Source organism: Semicossyphus pulcher, unplaced genomic scaffold (assembly GCF_022749685.1).
Source record: "Semicossyphus pulcher isolate SPU_LCO1_2020_fin unplaced genomic scaffold, fSemPul1.0.p SCAF_10, whole genome shotgun sequence".
NCBI lineage: Eukaryota > Metazoa > Chordata > Actinopteri > Labriformes > Labridae > Semicossyphus > Semicossyphus pulcher.
Genome location: NW_027211604.1, coordinates 2,634,765 through 2,656,308, shown reverse-complemented (window position 1 = coordinate 2,656,308; position 21,544 = coordinate 2,634,765). Strand labels below are relative to the sequence as shown.

At 40.9% G+C, this 21,544-nt stretch overlaps 1 protein-coding gene across 1 annotated transcript; it reads right to left on the bottom strand.

The window, feature by feature from the left end:
* Positions 1 to 609: 609 nt before the first annotated feature.
* On the bottom strand, positions 610 to 20,524 carry arl10 (ADP-ribosylation factor-like 10). Its single transcript, XM_069666620.1, has 4 exons — positions 20,283 to 20,524; positions 14,533 to 14,716; positions 7,722 to 7,897; positions 610 to 3,143 (listed from the first exon to the last, which is right to left on the bottom strand). The coding sequence occupies exons 1-4, from the start codon at positions 20,418 to 20,420 to the stop codon at positions 2,970 to 2,972; spliced, it is 672 nt and encodes a 223-aa protein (XP_069522721.1). The 5' UTR covers positions 20,421 to 20,524; the 3' UTR covers positions 610 to 2,969.
* Between the last annotated feature and the right edge of the window lie 1,020 nt (positions 20,525 to 21,544).

Below are 21,544 nucleotides of genomic sequence, written 5' to 3'. Positions count from 1 at the left end.
GGAGACGGAGCGAACACGCATCTGGTGGAATTTATCAGTAAGGCTGGTCTGGTCTACGGAGGATTTCCTGTTTGCTTCTCCAGCTGTTTCTGTCCTTACCCTTGCATCACAAAGTGCTGCTCCTGTCGCCTAGCAACAGGTAGCTAGCTGGCTAACTAGCTAACATAACTAACATCACGCAATGTAATCTATTATTTAAGTATAATTTGAAGTTTCAAGGCCCCTTTCATTGTATTTACGCACCCGATGGATCCTTCATGGCTCGGGAAAACGAGGACGCATCTGAAGGCCTCGGCCCTTAAACACGTCCCTGAAGGAAGCAGCCACTGAATTGGGACACAGCTTTGGTGTGTTATGCTAGCAGTGGCTAATGTAACATTGCAGCAAAGCCTCAGTTCTGGTTAGCTAACTTCTTTCCAAATCCAGATTTTTCATTTCATTTTCACGCACTTCTTGTTCGGCCCTCTTGATGCTGAAAGTGGTCTTTCCACAGCTCCCTCTGGAGACACTAAAGCCTTTATTTATCCACAGACACAGTTAGACTCCTTCAGGTTTGTAAACAGACTTTAAGTGTAAAATCAGTGAAAAACCCCAAATTGACACTTTGTGTTTAGGAAACTGCAGCTGACACTTTAATGAAGTTCCAAAAGAGAGCACCAAAACATAAATACATGCATGAATTTCAATCCACTGGTTCCATTTATATAACACATGTAAACAAGAACGACAAGAAGTCATTGCTTTTGAAAACAGCGTACATTCAACGACATAACAAACTGTGAAATCGACATTTCTGCAGAGTCTCAGAACATCTAAAGGAATAAAACTTGTGCTTCATAGTCGAACGTTGCTGCACACAAACGGCATAAACAATCTGAATCTGGCTAAATCCAGTTCATCAGTTTAAGTAGCATTGAAATACTTCACATCTGCATTTATACATTCAAAGATGTGTGTTTAACTGGATACTAGTCTGTGTCTAAGTGTTTCTACACAGAGGTCTAACTGGAGAGCAAACAGGATCGGGAGTGTGTGAGTTTAAACGCAGGTGAAATCTTTACTGGACTGAAAGCGCTGAGCTTAAATCCTTTATCGATCAGAGGTGGAGTGATGAGTATCCTTACGTCTTTATCAATACTCTGTCTCCCTTCTTTCCTTCTTTGTTTCCTTCAAGCTCAATGTAGATAAAAAACATTCAAGTCCATTCGAGGGACACAGTTCATGGAGAAGGCAGTAAAATAAACCGTGCTGTGTGTCTCTGGATGATGTTATGACGGCTTCGGTTTTCTGCCGCATCTGGAATTTTGAATATTCGCAATAATATTCAAATATTCTGTCGAATACACACGAATGTTCCTGTGTTCAAACAGCTTGGGAGTCATTCGGGTTGTTCTATCATCAGTGTTCGTTACTGCCTAAAATGTTGGATCGGTATGATCCAACAGAATCATTTATTAGCCATGTAATAAATTCACTTTGTTTCAACAGAAATAAATACCTCTTAATGTCTACGAGGTCGCCTGCAACATCAGTGTAATGCCAGGAGCCGATGTAACATTAATCAGAGTTAGCAAAATGTCACCTAGCAACAGGTAGCTCGCGGGCTAACTAGCTAGCATAATTAACATCAACCTTCAAATTACAGCTGATGATTACAGCCGATACACAACTTCAGGTATCAGAAACATATCGGGAAGGAAAAAGGAACATTTTTAGGAGAAACTATGAACCAAATTTAAAATTGCAGTTATTAAATCACAACAAACAAATCTCTTGCTTAAAGCTAAAATCTGCTGTCGTTGAGGAATCAGCACATATAGGTGACAGGTAATCATCTATATCTTTACTACCTTATCTTGGGGTGGTAAAACTTCAGCTTCAAATAGATAAAGAAATGACTCCATGGTTATCTGGCTGCTCAGTTTGTCTCTAAACCAAACAATACAAAGATGGGAAGTAAAGACAGTTTACATTCATTACATACAGTTTGGTTGCATTAGCCTCTGCTAAGCTAACATTACTTTATGAACATTTTGTTGTTATATGACTCCTGATTATTTCTATGTTTAAAGTATTTACTGTATTTGTTAGATACTTGGGATACATGTCGTATTTGGCTGTAAGTGTTTAGTGTTGCCAGGACTGAAAACATGCAACCAAAGACAAACTTATTTCAAACAAAGGAGCCTCTCAAGCAGTCACGAAAGAGTGTGAAAACTCTCTCACGCAGCCTTACACAATCGTGAGAATAAAAATAAAGTAGTGTTTTTTTAAATGTCAGGGGTCCCTTTAAATTCCCTCACAAACCCCCCCGAAATCTCAGAAAAGCCTCCGCGTGTAGGAGTCAGCGAGTATCTTCCAAAACATCCTGTCGATGAGCTGATGCAGGTTTTTGTCCCAGGGGACTCCAACCTGGCAACCCTGCATATTACCTGTTCTGCTTCCCTGACTTCTGTAAACACACACAAACGTTTTCAGAACACATTAAACCTGATGAATCTGTGTGAATCTACAAACCAGACGCCTTTCAGATTATATACAGAATAATGTACATGCTTGTCACAGGTTGACATAAAGGTTGGTCCAAAGTCTGAGTCACTGACAGGAGGTGAACGTCGTGTTTCTGAGTCACATGCTCCATGATCAAACTTTCATCCTTCTGTCCCGCCTGCTGTCCTCGCCCTCCTCGCTCTGCACCTCCTCCTCTCCGGTGAGTAAGACAATTCAAAAGCTGCTATTTCGAACTGTCGTGGTTTGAAAAGGACGAGGAGGTACTGCGCGGATTTGCACTCCGATTTGGCTATCTTCTTTTTTGCCACAAATCCTCCAGCCTTCTTCATCTCCTCCTCCTCTGCCTCAAATAAGCCGGAGCTTAAACTATGAAGAGGAAGAGGAGGAGGATTCCTTTAAGCCATCCCTTTATTTTCGTCCCTCCATCCTCCTCTCCTCCTCTGCGAGCGGGGCTGAGATCAGACGAGCTGTAGCAGGATGTCCTGGAAGGTGTCCAGGCCCCGGCAGGAGTTCCTCAGGGCCCCGTCAGAGCCCAGCTGGGCAGCCAAGAGGAACAGCTTTCTCTCCTCGGTCACGGAGCCCAGAGACAGAGCCTCATGCAGCTCCGACACGCTCACAGCGTTCGGCTTATCCTGTGAAGAGAGCAAAACCAGTTCAAAGAAGTTTGGCAAGAAAAGACTTTCTACTGTCAAGGACAGTGACCAACAAATACAAAGTAAACTCAGTGAGAAATCATAAAGTGCTGTTTTTTATCTTTTATAATCTCACATATTAACACAAGAACTGTGTAAAGAATATACGTTTTTTGGCGTTAGCTGTTAGCTGCTAGGCTAGTTTGTTTAACAGCAAAGACACAAACAACTGATCGTGTTAGAATAAACTGAATCTGATTATTAAGTCCTGTGTTTGCACAGTACAGTACAATGTATGCTTTTTAGCTCGAGTAGTCTCACATGGCAAACCACTAAAGAGCTAGCAAACAATTAAACATGCCTAATATTGCCAAATGAGCTAACAATAAAAAGCAACTGTTTATTTGCAAAGTGCAAACAACTTACGCAGCTACATTATAAATATGGCAGATGAATGCCACACTTGTTAATGCTAATGAAAATCACTCACTCAGCATTTGGCATCGAAGACTGACATAAGTAAACCTGGTTGGAGGACAGGTGAAAACTAACTGTGCTAACAACAAAATGAAACTTTCTGCTGGACGGAAACAACTAACAAATCAATTTAACCAATTAAATGTGACAAAGAGTCTTTGCCGATATGGCTAACTACACAGCTGGATGTTGTTAGCATAATTTGTTAGCATAATTTGTTAGCATAATTTGTTAGCGTTTGTCATTCAAGACGACCATAAGCTAACTTGTTGGACAAACTGGACTTTAACCAATATTATATACATGACAAACTGACTTCAAATTTATGGTTAAAGTACATCTTTTGCTTGTTTTTAGCGTGGTTAGCTAGTTATTGTAAACAACCGTGTATTAGCAAGAAGGGTCATAAATCTGCATTACAACAACAACAAGGTTGAGGCTGACTGCTATAAGAAGAGCGTCTCACGCTTGGCTGGGTGACCAGAGAGGATTCCTGCGCAAACGTACGACTTTATAATCTCATAAATTGTTATTTATTTTATTATTTTCGATTTTTTTCTGGCAAATTTGCAATTTTAATCTCAGAAGTTTTTTGTTTTTTTCTTGGAATATTACTCCCTAGTACGCCGTTGTATATTGTATGTATAACTGTTCTGACTGTAAAAGAAATTGTACATTTCTTTATTTTGTGGCAGAGACATAGTTGCTAAGAACATTGCTAAAATCATCTTCCATGAAGCTGCGACTTTGAGAGCCGACAACAGGAGCAGGTTTGATATTCTTAGTCCAACAACAGCTTCAACAATGATTTAAGATTATTATGATTTATGACAAAGACAAAACAAAGAACAAACAGAACAAACTTGTTTTGGAAGTTTTAGCTACAAGGTGAAGATTGATATTCTTAGATGGGCTAAAATGTGCTTTCATATCTGATATTAGGAACAAAAGTATTCCACTTTGAAAATCTGACACGACTTCCAATCAAGTAATAAAATTAGCTTTAACTTACGTAACACTCCACAAAGAGCCACAAAACTTGTGAATGTGCAGAGAGTGAATTTAACACCAGCCTCCTACACAAACTATTCACACAGACCAGAATCTATAGAAGTCCGCCTCGTCTTTTCCAGCACAAAGTTTCAGCTGGAAGGATCCTTTGTGCTGTTCAAACACAGCGACGCAGAGGCAGAGGAAGGAGTCGTGGTGGTGGGTGAGAAACAGGATCACTGACAGAAAGTACTCCAACTTGACTCCCGCACGGTATGACAACGTTTAGGAGCCACTTTGATGACATTAGACAAAATACACAGTCGGCTATATTTTAACTGTGGATCATAATAAAGTCTGAAGAGGGGAAAGCGTGAAACCAAATCTACTTTCATAAGACAGAAATCACTACAAGGCCAGCACTCTACTTAAGTGATTTATTCATCTACAGACTGTTTGCATGAATGCTCAGATTGGAGCGCCGTCCTTCTCGTCTGATGTTATTCTTTTATTTCTAACAGCCCTGAGTGCGGTGATTTATTAACACATGCTGCAGGAAAACACACTTCTCCATTGTCCAACAGTAACACTCATATTTTAGACAAATACACAGCCTTAAGAAGACTCTCTATTGCGGTTACCTTTCTACACCGTTGTTTAGACACTGTACAACAGCTGGTCATAACAAAGATGTGCTTTCAAAACGCTTGGATAATACGATATTTGGCAAAAATATGATTATATAATGTTTTAAACATCTTCAGCTTCAATTTATAGCTTGTGCGATCACCTATGTTCACCTCTGTCACTGTTGGCTGCTGTAAGCGACAATCAATATCTCTGTCCCGCCCTGGCTTCCCGTTTTTAAACGTGTATGTGACTGATTATGCTGTTACAGTGGTCCCTGTCAGAGGGTGGGATATGTTAGGAAGCAAGTGAACACTTTGTCCTCGAAGTGTTAGAAGCAGGAAAAATGGGCACTTGTAAGGATTTGTAAGGATTTGTCTCGGTGCCAGATACCTCAGCACACCTTCAGAGGTCGAGTGGAGTCCATGCCTCGACGGGTCAGGGATGTTTAGGTGGCAAAAGGGGGGTCGACACAGTATTAGGCAGCTGGTCATAATGTTATGGCTGATTGGTGGATATGTTAGCTTGGTTTAGTTGCGGGTGTTTACACAAACATGCTTACTTTTCCATGTTTTGGAACATTTTCATACCAAATGTTGGCCTAAGTATGAATACATAGAAAACTTACATGTAAGTTGGTCAAAACTGCATAAAATCAACTTAAATGGGTTGAAATAGAAGAAGAGTTTCTGATGCTTAAGTTTAATATGACCTTTTAAAACATTCATTAAATGACTTTATGCTATTGATATGTTGAAGTACTTATTATATTTAACAGAATAAAACCCAGTTCACCTCCAAAATGCATTCAAACATCTGTTAACTAGTAAAGCCGTGCTTTCTGGAAAATACTGCAGAACATTGTCGAACATTTGGATGAATAAAACTTTCAGAATGGCATAAACCTCTTTCATTTCTCTATAAAATGATCTGTTTGACTCTTAAATTAGCTTATTAACTTTAAAGATAAAAGTATGGAGCTTTACTTTAAACCTGTAGTGGTTTAAAATTCTCTTTGTATTTGATGTTTTCCTGCAGGAGCCTGTTTGACTTCTGACATTTAGCTACAGTGCGTACAAAGACCTTTATCTCACATCCTTCTTGCTAATATTGCGAGTACAGGGCAGAGCACTGAGATGATAAAAGCTGCGGCGCTCTGACAGAAGATGTGACAATTACTCCTGCTTCCCTCTGAGGGTCATGAATAATTCCACGAGAGCCGCGCGGGGTGAAGAAATATGAGCCGAGGAGGAAATGTAGAAATGTTTATTTCAGGAGTCTGAAGGATCATCAGTCCTGGTTAATGAAGAAGGAGGACAGCGTGAACCCGCTCGCTCTAACACATCATCGTCTCTTTTATGTGCATGTGAGCTTGAAGTTTAACCTCAGCTGACGTTATTTTTAAGTACGTCAGATTTCAGAATAACTTTGACTCAAGGTTTTTACGAGACTATAATCCACTGACTACAAATATATACTCTGTGCTTTCTTGACAGGACGGGCTTAAAGGAACTGACCAGTATTTTTGTAGAAGTCTTTAACTATGAATGACTCTCTCTATACTTTACACTTGTGTTGTCACACTGGGTTTTTAGATGTTTATCCAGTTTCAAGCAGCAGATTGTTTTTCCATTTGTTTCCACAGTGTATAAAATGCAGTTGGCTAAATCGCCAAAAACTTGCTGACAATGCAGCCTCGTAGTCATCCTGAATTTTAATTGCATTACAGCACAATAAGATGCAGACTTAAAGGTATGATAAAATTGGATTTTTTCTTGCATTTTGTCAACAACACATTCAAGCTGGGCCCCTCCTCCTGGGCTCTTCATCACCAGCAGCTCACTCTCTCTCTCTCTCGTGCGAGAACACGCCCACCCCCGCCGAGCTAACACCGACAGCATCACGGTTACCTTTGCGCTAGCATGCTAACCGCCGGTTAGCTTGTCCTACCCGGTTCAAGGCCCCTACCTGTCCAACAGAAAGAAGGCCAACTCTGCATCGCTCTTTCGCCATGTTCGCCGGTCTGAATGGGGCCCAGCTGCTAATCTGAACCACTCCCACACTCACCTCTACGCTGTGATTGGCTCAGGGAAGTGAGCTGATAGGCCTATCCTATTATTTAGTATTGGAGGGGGCGGGACATCTGTGTATTTGATTGAATTGACGTGGGAAGAGGCTTTCAAGGTGCATTTATTGTCGTCTGATTTTTTGTACAGAGTCTGTGAAGCTCTTGGCGAGCTTCTAAAATCCAGGCTGCGAGCTACCTGTTGAAGACCCCCGATCCAAACGCTTCACAAAGGTGCAGACTTCGCCAATAGATGGTGCGCATAAAGCATGACGCAAACTTCCACTTGAGAGATTATAAATAGCAGTGAACCAAAATATTATTGCTGTGTGGAGCAATTAGAAGACTTTAATGTTCTTCATCTCGACACACTAACTCCTAACAATGGAAAAAACAAACAGAAAGCACATCTGGTTTACCTGTTTGTTTCCCAGGACGACCACAGGCAGCTGAGGCTCCACCATCAGCAGGCGGTGCAGCTCGGCTTTGGCTAACGGGAAGCGGCTCTTGTCCGACGAGTCCACCACATACACCAGAACGTGAGTCCTCCTCAGGTAGTCCGACCAGTACCGCCGCAGGTCCTCCCCACCGCCGACTGCAGCAGAGGAAACACAAACATTCATCATTAGAAGCAGCTCTGATGTCACGTCTTGTTCGGTTTCAGTTTTAACAATCCTAAAAACCGGCTCCTCCAGCGGGGATCCAGAAGTTTAATGGTTGCCCTTTATGTCTCTGTTATTAAATAGCACTAAGACATAAACAGGATGTGACATAATGTTCTTTTATTGATCCATAAAAAGAAGAGTGTCGCTGCGAGCTACAAGACAGCCAGCTCTGCCTGACTGATGGCCTCCGTGTCTCGCTGTGGCAGATGTTCTCTGTCCTCTGTGCGACAGCAAACAGCTTTCCATTATTTGGTAGAATTAGATAAGCTGTTGGTGTTCCTCCTTTAAACAAATTGGCCTTTGATAAATAAAAATGTGCACCAGGCAGAATGAAATCATAACTCTATTTTCAGCTGAGGGATGAAATGGGTTCAGGCGGCTATTAGCTATTATTTATATCCACGTTTGCCTGCCGGGGAAATTGGTCTGATTTATTTATTCAGTCTAGTTGCCTCCAGACATGATATGTTAGAGAGGCTGGGCGCTGAATCTAACTGTGCAGATCTTTTTCTATTTTTAATGCCTGCGTAATGATCAGACTTCTGCCTTTCTCAGAACTTTTTCCTTTATTTTTCTTCTTATTGATCTTTTGCCTTCTTACAGAGGCAGCACTCTTGTTTTTAGACGAAGTGTAAACGTACTGAGTCGTTTTTGATTCATTTATTTGTCTGGTCACAAAAACTCTCTGGAGGAGTCGGATCTAAGAGCTGGTGGGCGTCGGAGGATTGGGTACGTTGTTCACAAAGTTAATGATCTATCCTGCTCCATGGACACTTGATTGATACTGATTGATTAACGGTGATGTGACAATATGGCATAATAAGGAAAAGCTTGATTTTTGTTTGTTTGTTGACTGTATTAAAAAGAAGTCCATCTTGAATCCATACAGAATAAATGTTCCATATATTAAAATCAATCCTGGAACCCATCAGCGAACGACAGACAGCGATACATGCTCTGGGAGCATGTGCCAACTTTTCGGGGCCTCCCGTGTAGCCAGCGGTTGAAGGACGTCTGGCCGAGACTTCCTTCTCCGTGCACTGAATTGTTTACAGTCGGACTAGCAACTTGAGCAGTGATCGTGTTTTTGCCCCTCAAAATATGTCTGCAAAGTAAACACTGTCAGAGATTTCTCTGATGGAAACAACCAGCGGTTTGTTTAAGCTGAGGAGCGTCTGTTCATCTGTTTTTGGTGAGTCTCAGTTTCACTGTAAATGAAGCTTAACGTTCAAGTAAGAAGACTGTTTCATATCATCTATTCATTCCTGATTCATGTCACTCCCTCTCTCTCTCTTCCCGCTTCTCTGATCAGCTGATCACGGACATTTACTCTTTTAAGTATTAAACCAACCAGATTTTGCCACGACCTCAATCAGCCGATCATCCTGCTGCTGTCAAACTGTAAATCTGTTCTCTCTGCGGCTGTTTGTCATTTCAGTGCGTGTCGATGCGACCCTCCTCCACCCCAGTCACCTCCACTCCAATAATTTAGTGTCCAGGTCCAGCTCTTTAGCTCAGAAGGCCAGCTCATCACATCCTGCCTCAATCCTTCCTTCACCACCACCACCAGAGTCTAGACTCCATCAGGTTGATGATATCCTGCTCTCAGCCTCACTGCACCTTCGAGTACATGAAGACGTCATGATGGAGTCTAAAGCCCAGTTCAGATCAATGATTCGCAAAGACGGCTCCAGATCCTCTCTTTCCAAAGTCTCTGTCTTTGACGTGTTACAGCGAACATTGTGAGCATGTCACTGTCACTGTCATCCACTTCTTTTTAGAACGATAACAGAAATCCAGCTAGAAATTCTAACGTTAAATAGTATTAACGCAGAAGTAGTGGGGCATGTCAGTGCGTCGTTGCTGTGGAGACTATCAGCCATGTCTGTGTGCGTTGCTTTGATGTGAACGGCCCAGTTTTAGAGCGTTTACGATCAGATGTCGAGGGATTCTTTTGGCAGTTGCATCCAGTCTCGTTGCGAATCATTGATCTGAACTGGCCTTAAGCGCCAAAGACATGCTCATTCTTTTCTTAACTAAACTAAATAATTGTTTCCTCAAAATAAAGTCTCTCGTGATGTAAACAGGAAGTTACACAGAGGCTGCACTCTGGCTTACTTCAGCGGCATGAAGCCCAAACGGAAACAGATTTTCTTGTGATCGACTTTAATTAACGGCTCTTCAGTTTGCTGAAAGAACAACATCATGATGCAGATTAGGAACAACATGAAGCTTTGTCAGGTCTGTCCTCAGGAGGAGAAGGAAACTACTTTAACATGAGACGGAGGGCGGAGCCATCGTTTATGATGCATTCGAGGAAGTCAGGAACTCTAACACTGATTGGCAGATTCTGCATTTTTTTGCTGAATCTAAAAATAAAGATTATATATAAATAAATTATTTATAAAATAAATTGTATAACAAAGTATATATGGAGTTAATAAGATTCAGATATTATAAAAAGTATAAAATTATTTATCAAATTAAATTATAGTGAAAGAGTCTGATAAACAAAAGGAGTGAATTTTAAATGATATTAAACATTTTTAGAAACAAAAACATTTTGTCAAAGCTCTCTGCAGCACTTCAGTCGTCTCAGGACACATTCCTTTGAAGATTTTGTTCCCATCTTCAGTGTCGGGGAGATTTCCAGCGTAACTGAACACTGTAGCTTCCCACAATCCCGCTGTGCTGCGCTGAACTGACCTGCAGCTTTAATGACCGTCGGCGCTCTGAGGCTGAAACGAATCACTGCTCACACACTCGGCGGGTTTGACTTCAGGTCGTCGTCGCCTCCGAGTGCTGCAACGCACAGCTCAGCAGGAATTCATTAGAGCCGGACTTAATGGAGGATGTTGCTAGGTAACAGGGCAGTGATGCAGCTGCAGCTGATGTGAGGTGGCAGAAATAAATACCTGTTTACCTGATGGCGGACCTGACGCTCCGCAGAGAGAGCAGCTGGTGTTTTACAGTCAGAGGAGCTCAGCGGGAGGTTTGTCCTGCTGCTCTACAGGCTGCCTTACACACACACACACACACACACAGCACACACTCATAGTCATAGAGGTGTGAATGATGTGTGTGTAGCTGTAGTCTGGAGGGCACACTGTTTTTTTCTTTTTTCCACCAATGAGTTTTTGCAGCAAAAGGTCAACAAAATTGACATTTGAACTCTAAGTGATGAGCCATGAGTTCAGGATCCGGCCGCCGCCATGTTGGTTTTCTGTAGCCAGCAGTGACCACACATACCATATTTAAAAACGTCACCCCCGTACAGTTAGTTTAGAGACCAAGACAGTTTTTTGTACCAGGCTGTAAACATGTTTATTTCTGCTGTAAAGTTTAACATGGGGCTCTATGGGGACTGACTCATTTTTGGAGCCAGCCTCAAGTGGCCACTCAAGGAACTGCAAACCCTAACCCTTTGTTCATACCAAAGCTCCACTGAAAAGAAGAGGATAGTTTGTGGTTGCAACATCACTATTCCTGTGTTGAGTCAAAGTCTTTTCTGCAGGCACAGCCCAAACGCTTCATACGTTACACTACGATTTGGACACTTCTCAGGATAAATATGAGTAGGGAAATACAAACTGTATCGGAATATCAGTGTTTAAAAGTTGGGAATGCCATTGCTGATCTTTGAACCCAACTGCCCAAAAAATACATCCCTTAATTTAAGGCTCGTTCAGAAACACAAGTTACTTTAACAACAGCAACTGAATCCAAATGTAAGGACTTCTTCAGCCTTTCAGATACTCCCAGAGTGAGAGAGACAATTTATAAGCACTATGGACATCACACTGTTGTTTTACTAATTGCCTTATTATGAATGTATAAAACAAAAACTTTATTAAGAAGTTACTCATAAAGGCCAGACATTACATTGAATATTCATAACAATCAGGAGCATCTGCTGCTCTCAATAAAACAAGCTTTCTTTGATCTCTACTGTGGCGTAGCCCTGCTCCATGTGGACAGAACTGGAAAAAGGGAGCGAGGCCAGCAGAAGCAGATGTCAGAGAGCATGAACGCTACCTGTTGCTAATTGGCTGAAATTGTGTTGCGTGGCTCGTTTCCAGTCCCTTTGTTCCCTAAATACAGTGCCAGGGCTGTGCAGCGGAACTGATAGAGAGCGAGACTGAATTTGACAAAAAGTTTATTGGATTAGACTCCACATCCATATTTAAATCTGGTATTTGTGTGCAAATGAAGCGTCTGAGGGAAGAGCAAGGCTGTATTTCCACTGCTTTTCCTAAAAAGCTGAGACCTGTGAAGCTTTATTAGCATCACAAACGATTATATTTAAAGACGTCCGTGTCACTTTGTGAGCTTGAATTGAGGCAGCTCCTCAAATCAGGATGAAAGCAAACTAGAACATACTGTACCAAAAACAGCACGTCTGTAACAGAGGAAAACTGAGAACATGAGCACAACCAAACATACATTATGCATACAAAATCAGGAAGTTCTCCCAGATGCTGCCTTTCACTTCCCTTTAGCACAAACCGAACATCTCAGCAGCTCAGAGCTTCGATTGGCTCCTCTCACCGATCTGATCTGCGTCTCTTCATTCAGAGTTTAAACGCTTTTCGCTGGATTTCCCTGCTGGACTTCACTAAGAGGAACTCGTCAGCCCCTGAGCTCTGTACCGCTCCTGAGCTGTCAACATGCCTCTGCGTCAACGTCACCGAGACAAAGACTCCAACATTTACCGCACCGAGACAGTGAAGTCTTCTGACGGAGTGGGCGTTGACGTGTGTTGCTCTTACTTTCAGAGATGAGAGAAAGATTGAAGGCACCCACTGATCTCTGCGTTCAGATCATGAATAAATCAGCCGCCGAGCATGACACAATCCTGCGAATACACCCGCAGAAAAACTCATCCTGAGGCCGACTGCAGCTCAGCGTCAAACACTCAGACGGCTCTGAATGAAAAGCAAAGTCATTACAGTTATTTTTAGAGCCGTGCAGAGAGTTTCAGTGGAATGCTAATTAGCAGGGTTTGTTTATTTGTCTGTAAATAAAATCCACCCCTCCTCTTTGGACCTGCATGATTTGCTTCTCCCCCAAGTTCTATTAAATAAATTGAATAATATCTGCAACCACACAGTCAGTTTACTTCATATTACCTCGATACTGAAAAGTAACTGCTGGAAGAGCTGGAGCCAGAGATTGCCTCTGTGCTGGCAGTGATGGATGCTTTGAGCTTTCAGGGAAGACAGTTGCAGAAAAACAACTGAAATCTGAATCACGTTCTGAACAGCAGCCAGGCTCAGATAAAAAGTTACTACCACTTAAGATGCTTACCAACACCTAAAGCTGCTGTAACTTATTTTTTTTCAATCACACTGTGAAAAAGGAAAAGCAGTCGCTCTTAGCAATCAACATCCAGAGTATTATCAGCTTAGTCTTTAACTCTGCTGGGCTACGAAGCTTTATAATGCGTTTGAGCTTGTTGTTTAGCTGTCCAGCCCAGAATTCACTCTCATAGTGTCATTCTCAGAGACAAAAATGTAAAAGCCGTTGTGCGCTACCTGCTCAGCATCGACAGGAACAGTTAGAAACAAGACAGTTTAGGGCGAGACATAAACCGCATGTTACAAAGTAATGTTCCACTTAATATGATCAGTTAAACAGCAGCAAGTGCCGCTAAGGATTGGAAATACAGAACTAATATGTCCTTGTTAACTATCTACAAGTTAATGTACAGGGTTTATGTAGGCTACAAGTGAATGACCAAAGCTTAAGTAGGCTACAAGCTAATCTACAAGGCTAAGCAAATGACTGAGGCTTAGGTAGGATACAAGCTCAAGTATAAGGCTCATGTACAAGCTAATGTACAAGGTAGGCTAAAGGCTAATATTAAGGCTAATTTACAAGGTAATGTACGAAGCTTAAGTTGGCTACAAGCAAATGACCAAAGCTTACGTAGGCTACAAGCTAACAACCAAAGCTTATGTAAGCTACAAGCTAATGTGGCTTGTTCAAGCTAATGTACAAGCAAATGATTGAGGCTTATGAAGGCTACAAGCTAATGTACACGGCTAATGATACTGTATTTAGGCAACAAGCTAATGTATGAGGCTTACATAGGCAACAAGCTAATGTACAAGCTAATGTATGAGGCTAATGTACAAGATTATGTATTTATTGGGCACATGTAGGCTTCCAACGTGTAAAGCTAATGGACAGGGTCGTGTTGGCTACAGTCAACCGTGGCACCATGCTGAAGGCCTTCTAAATGTTAGCATGTTAACATAACTGTGTGTATGTTATAATGCTAACAGTGGCATGCTAACTCCTCTGCATGCTAATCCTCGTCAATCCTCACCTCAACAGAACACAAATGGGCCCATCTTTAGGCAATTTTCAGTCCATCTGCATTTTAATCTGCGGCTCTCTGGAGTTATTTGGTAACTGTGAGTTTAGTGAAGCAAAATACTGAACAGAGGGGTGAAATGTCTTTCCAGTTCTCCACTTTATGCTGTTTTATAAAACATGAATTCCTTCCACATGCCACATGCAGCCTGCAGCGTTTGATTGTGAGGAATAAAAGGATTCTTACTCTCCAGGAAGTCGAGCTGACAGGCGGGGGCGTTCAGGCTCATGAAGTTGAAGCCGCGGGTGGGCCGGCAGCGACCTCTTTTAGCCGCTGACTCCCCGGGGGTCAAACCCAGCAACATGCTGCTCTTCCCGGCCCCATCCAGACCGAGGACCAGAACCTGACGCTTCCCACGTTCCTCCTCCTCCTGCAGGAAGAGAACAGAGAGCAGAAATGTTCGGAGGTGTTCAGAGATCCAGACTGGATGTCATATAATCCATTCGACACTGAGGGTATGTAAAGTGACTGATTTGACCTGGGTTTGCAAATATAACGAAAGCAGAAGCCCTGCCATCATATGTTTCAATTCAGTTGCAAAATCCTTTGCTATCCAAATCATACGTAGCAGTTAGCATACACATGCAATGCTAGCTGTTCTCAAAGCTATGAATGCAATGCTAAATCATAGCTTTGTACTGTTAGCTAGTGTCGTATTATTTGAAACCTAAAGACCTTCTCCAGACAATTTCTGCTTTCAACATTTAAAAATGCACATATATACTTTTTTATGTGTCCATCATTGTAAATGAGTTATATTTGAGTTTTTGTGCTGTCTTCTGTACATTTTTAGAAAGTAACTTTGGTGCTACAACAGCTCCTGCATTTTATAGATTAAATTATGAACAACTATTTCTATTTTATTTTCACTACCCGAGGAACGTTTACTGCAGAGATGCATTGAGGATTGTTTTATGACCATGCCGTGAGTACAAAAGCATTCTAATTATATAAACAGTTTGTTTTCTTGCCTTAATTTACGCCTAAATGAACTAAACAACTCAACTTGAGCCCAGGAAGTGCTACCCTTACTTTTTTGTTTTTTATAGATTGTTTGATAATTGAAATAATCATTACTTGCAGCCCTGACTGCATTAAAGCAAATGCTTCATTTTCAGATAAGGAAGCACCAATTATAGAGTACTGTTATGAGTCAAACTTAATGTATTGGACTTTGACTTCAAGTGTGCAAAACTTCATACTTCCTAGCGCTTAGCTTCTGCAAACCTCCAGAGGTAAAACTGATATTAAACTTTAATAAAAGACATGACAGAGCAGCAGTGTGCTAACAGATACCTGCCCTTTATTTTTGCATATTTAGGTCAAATCTGAGCAAGGACGACGAGACAGAGAGTTCTTGTCTTTCTGTGAGCCGTCTGTATCTGTAGACACTCTGTAAAGGTTACAAGCCAGACTCTCCAAACCTCCTCGCTCTCTGTTTTACACCTGAGACTCCACAATCCTTCTGAGATCCTGCACACGTCAGTCAGCTCCTTCAAAAGTCCCACAAGGTTAGACTTTATTCATGCCGTGTGCTTCTGTGGAGGTTAATTAGCAATTCATATCAGCCCCTTCTGAGCAGAGATGCATCACATTTGACTTTCTTGTTAAAAATATCACATTTAACTTCGCTCTGGATGGATTTTCGAGGCGTGAAGATGACTGAAGATCTTTTTTAAAACCATACCCGCAGAACCAGCTCCAAGATTCCTTGAAACAAAAACTACTGTGGCAGATTTTTTGCTGATGGATTGAGTTTGGTCTGACATGTTTCAGGCTCCTGGCGTTGCAGGGTAAACGTAGCATCAGACAAACATGCTGCTCTGACAGATCTGCTGCCTCCTTCCTCCGTGTATTTGCAGCTCATGCAGTCTACAGGGAGACAAACTTCAAACCCTGACAGTGCTGAGGCTGCTGAGGCTGCACAGCTTAAAGCGCTATCTCTCTTTTTGCAGCGATATCTACATGGACTTTGAGCAAAGTGATCATTGGTTGCATAGTTTCTCTGAGACGTTAATGTAAAGCTTTAGATGGAGAAAAACATCATCTAAAAATCTCGGGTAGGGGGTTATATTTGGAAATGAAAGTGGTACATTTACAAGATAAGAACCTGGATATTCACCAAAGTTTAAGTGTTCATTTAATGTTCCCCATCACAGGGCTGACACATAGAGACAGACAACCATCCACACTCAAACTCACACCTACGGGCAATGTGAGAGTCACCAATGAACCTAACGAGCATGTCTTTGGACTGTGGGAGGGAGCTGGAGTACTTGAAGGGAACCTACGCATGCACATGGAGAACATGCAAACTCCACACAGGAAGCCCACTACTTCAGAACCCGGTTTGAACATGGTACCTTCTAGCTGTGAGACTAAGTCGTAGATTTACCTGGGAAAAAAATTATATTCTTTTGAGATTAAAGAGGTAAATTTCAGAGAAAAAAAACAGATAATCTCAGGGATTAACGCGGTAGTAAAAACTTGGACATTCTTTGAGATTTAAGCGGTAAATTTAAGAATTAAAAACTTATATAATCTCTGTGATAAAGAAAGTAAAGTCACGAGCAAAAATACAGATTGTTGAAAGTGATGAATTACAACATACACGTTAGCTAACTCTTGTCTCATTTGAGGTCCGATAACAGTTACGTATTCAAATTCAGTACCTAATGTCATTTTTCGATCTACTGTAGCTGTCATATCCTCAGTATGTTTTTTTATTTGGAAAAGGACAAATTCACAGGAAAGAATCTTCACAGACTGAATCCTAATGATAATAAGTTTTGTATTTCCTTTCTTCTACATGCGTTTAAAACATTAAAATCTTGGGAATCTTTGTGTTTTTGTTATTTTATCACCTTCATCTCAGAGATAATCCAAGTTCTTCTTTGATTTTACGGTTTTAGTCTCTGAAATTTAGTCTTTTTTTTCTCCCCTGGCTCTGTCAGTTTTCATTCTTTTTTCCGACAATAAACTGTTGGATCCGACATTTTCTAAGCCATTTATCTCTCGCTTCCTTTGTCAGTTCCAAGTATACTGACTTCCTCAGAGTCTCTGTTAGACTGGTTTAGATAGCTCAGGCATTTATCATGAAGATAAAGTGTTTCTGTGCTGGTTTCTATTGTTTTCAAACACCACAGGGAGGAAAAACCAGAAGCTCAGCTGCAGATCTGAGAGGGATTTAACGTCTTGCTCAAGGACACTCCAGCACAGCAGAGGCTTGACTCTATCACACAGCAGCACTGACGTCTTCGCGCCTGCAGCTCTGAATAACAAACTGTGGAGCTGTGATGGAAACTTTGATCCTCTCACTCAAATCATCAGTCCCTCATGTTCAACGCTGCAGGAGTTCCTCTAAATGTTGGGGATTCTTTTCTAACATGTCTGTTTCTACTTTAATTTCCCCGAGTGTCCTTTACTCAGCTTCATACAGCAGAAGCCTTTAAGCTGCAAGAGCGATTGTTCGCATAAAGATTTGTTAAATTACTGTTAGTGTTGACTGACAAACAGGAAATGGGATCAGACAATGGAGATCAATCTTTGTGTTAAGTTTCTAGAGTTAGCTTAGCTTAGCGTAGCTTAGCATGGATACTGGAGACAGGGGGGAACAGCAGGCATGTTTCCTTCCAAAGTACACTGAAATTTGTAGTCTAAGGAGGGTTACTATTTCCTGTGGAACAACAACGTATCCATCCGCCCGGCTCTGAGGTGCAGCTTCTGTGGCTTATTGTTGGTGTTTCAACCTAAGTTCAAACTTCACGTGCCGTAAACACTGCTCACTTTGTGGGGCAATAAAGTGAGAGCACTTACACTTTCATTTTCGCTCTACCTTTCTTGACTTTATGTTGCTCTCTGATGGTTTTAATGTGGACATAATGTATTTTAGAAAACCAAATATATATTATTAAATTATTTAAAACATTGTTGTATTGCCTCTGTGTACTGTTTTTGTTTATTTTACAAATATTTGATCATTTTGTAAAAAAAATGTATAAAACCGAAATAAATACACGAAATGAAAAACACTTTATTGTCATTGTGTGGTGACTATCAGGCCAAGGGCATCACACAGACTGAATAAGAACATAAAATTAAACTTAAAAACATGTGGGGTAAAAGCAATAAAAAAAGATGAAACAGTGACAAACAACAATATGCATAAATGATAGTGTGTCCTCATAGAAAAATAAACAAAAATAAATTGTCAACCAGATTATTGTACAGCATGAAGTGCATATTGCTCAGTCCGTTTCAGCAGCTGTAGGAAGGTGTATGAGCTCAGGAGGGAATGATGGATGTTGCAGCTCTGAGGAAGAAGCTGTATTGGAATGGCTGTATTGCGTTTGCAAAGATGAAACTCTTAATCAGTTACGTTTGAGCATGTATCTGCAGAAGTAACCAAATAAAACTAGGTATTATAATGGACACAGATGCTAAAGATGCTGTTGCTAATTTTCTCCAGCAGTTTTATGTGCTTCTCCTGTTTCTCCTGTTTTCTCGCCTCTGGTAAGGTGAGCATGTGCAGCCCTCCCACCTGCTCAAACTCCCCGAGGTCACAAACACGCTCTAAGTCAGCTCCCCCGCTCTCCGAAGCTGAAGACGTGAATACAAAACAGCTTACCATCAATGTGGCTCTGGGGAGGAAAACATTAAGTTGACGCCAGTGGCGACTCTGACAACATTATAACATAATCCTCCACACAGAGACTGAGCCAGATAACACATGATAAACCTATTACAAGCTGTGGCTGCTGACTGAATAGAGGAAATAAGATTAGAGACATGCAAATTGATTTTATTAAGAGATTCAGGCTGCAGCTGGAGAGCTCCATTCAACAATGTTTCATTAAGAAGCTCAAACGCTCTGATGCATCATCTCTGTCTGCAGAAGAATACAGTCCTCTGTTGAAACCATTATATAGGTCCGAATACAGGATGTGAAACCAAATTTACTTCTGTGCATTTCACTTCTCATTACAGCTGTGACGGTTATGTCATCGAATGTTTCTCATGATGTTTCTCATCAAAACCAACATCTTCATCATCTAAACCAACATCTTCATCATCTAAACCAACATCTTCATCATCAAAACCAACATCCTCAACTTTAAAACCATCATCTTCATCATCTAAACCATCATGTTCATCATCTAAACCAACATCACCATCAAAACCATCAACATCATCATTATCATCAAAATCACACCTTCATCATCAAAACCATCTTCATCTTCTTCATGTTCTTCTTCATCCTCATCGTCATCTTCTCTTTATCTTCATCATCAAAACCATCTTCATCCTCTTCTCTATCTTCATCACTGACACCTCAACCATCATAGTCAATATAATCCTCAGAAGTACTATTCCACTGTCACCTTCATCTTCATCAGCTTCTACTTACTCAAACCCATCGACCTCTTCTTCATCATCACTGACTTCATCTTCATTATCAGTCAGATCTAGTTTTATCCACACCATGTCATCATTAAAATGTTCTTTTAGATTTGTATAACAATCATCATCACCATCACCAGTATACTGTATTCTTTTATTCGTTATCATCTTCATGCTCGCCCTAATCACACAATTAACACGTCACTTATTCGTCAGCAGCTTCATCCTCCTCCACGTCCTCTTCATCATCATCATTCTCACCATTTACATCCTTTTCTTCCTCAACATTAACATAATCAACATCATCAAAATATTCCACTAAACCATTAATTACTATCAATTCGACTTCATCATCATCATGTCAGTTATATGTATTATATTATATGTATTATCATAATGCAGTTATTTCTTCATCAGTCTGTCCTTCAGGTGTAACATAATCTCTTCTTCTTCACCTTCTCTCCAAGTTAAACATTTCACTAAAACAATTAAACAAAATAAAAATGGAGGCTGGTGTTAATCAATTAGTGTCTCACCTCTTTGATCGTGCAGTACTCCGCCTGTGGAGACCATACCCTCCTCTTGTAGAAGAAGTTCAGGGCGATAAAGAGCGCGGAGCCAAGAGCAGCCACGGCGGCGGTCAGGGCGATGGAGATGTGCCGGAGCAGAACCATAGAACCGGCGGCTGGACCCGGCGGACACTCACTGCTTCCTGGTGAACGACAGTGTAGAGACTCGCTACCGCTTCCTTTCTTATCCGTGCCGGTGGACGCTCTGACATGTGACGGAGCGCCCTCTCTCTCTCTCTCTCTCTCTCTCTCTCTCTCTCTCTCTCTCTCTCTTTCTCTCTCTCTCCCTCTGATGTTTTTGTTTTCAGACGCCCATGAGGAAAAAATGCTGCGTTCAAGTGCTGCCCGTAAACTCCGCTTCAACTCTGAAAATGTGGCTTTTTGCACATTCAGACGCACTTTCAGTTAGTCAGTTAACGGGTCGGTTATATCATTAAACATATTTACATAAAAATTAAAAAAAAAAACAATTGTCAGAGTGTTTGTTTAAATGGCTATAAATATGAGTCTGCACTAAAATCACAACACAACACAAGGCAGGAATCTCATACACAAAAAAGTTACGAAAATTTGAACTAACTACAGAAAACAACCAAAGTCTGTCTGTCAAATTTTACTAACTAAAAGAACTGTTAACTTAACTAAAACCACTATAAATTTCAATTTCATTTCCTGAAGTCTAAAGACCTATATTACTTGTATGTACTTTGACAGACGGTTCTTGCTGTGTTTGTATGCAGCTTCTGATACATAATCTTGTGCAATAGATGATTATATAGGGATGCCTTGCAGGAAAATACTGTGCACATTTGTCTTGTTTTTCATGTCTTAATTATTGGTTAAAAACATCAATATTGTGTAGTAATTATGTATTTTCTGCTGTTATCTCCTGTTTAAAAACGCCACTCTACAAGCCTCAATTCTCCCCCACATTCCCATTTAGTTATATTCTCATTATTCTTAAATCATTTTTTTAATGTGTAGCCTACATAAATAAGCAAAGAAAGAAATAAAGATGTATCTTCATTATTGTCTTTTTGTACTTTCTTAACTAAAACCCAACTAATCACGTTAAAGCCTCCATCAAAAGAGACAGAGGTAAAGGGCTCCACCTAGAGTCAAGTCTATGTTTATATTTCTGCTCTTATTCTTTTTGGCTCTGTGCACTTTTATGTAATTATATACCTTCTTATTAATTCTGTTATATGCTCCAGTCCTACCTCAGACTG

Excerpts from the sequence above, each read along its gene's own strand:
- arl10 (XM_069666620.1), bottom strand. The coding sequence starts at position 20,420 with ATGGTTCTGCTCCGGCACATCTCCATCGCCCTGACCGCCGCCGTGGCT. Across the intron at positions 7,898-14,532 it reads TCAGCTCGACTTCCTGGAGA|TCGGCGGTGGGGAGGACCTG; the intron begins GTAAGAATCCTT and ends CCTCTGCTGCAG. Across the intron at positions 3,144-7,721 it reads TCGTCCTGGGAAACAAACAG|GATAAGCCGAACGCTGTGAG; the intron begins GTAAACCAGATG and ends CTCTCTTCACAG.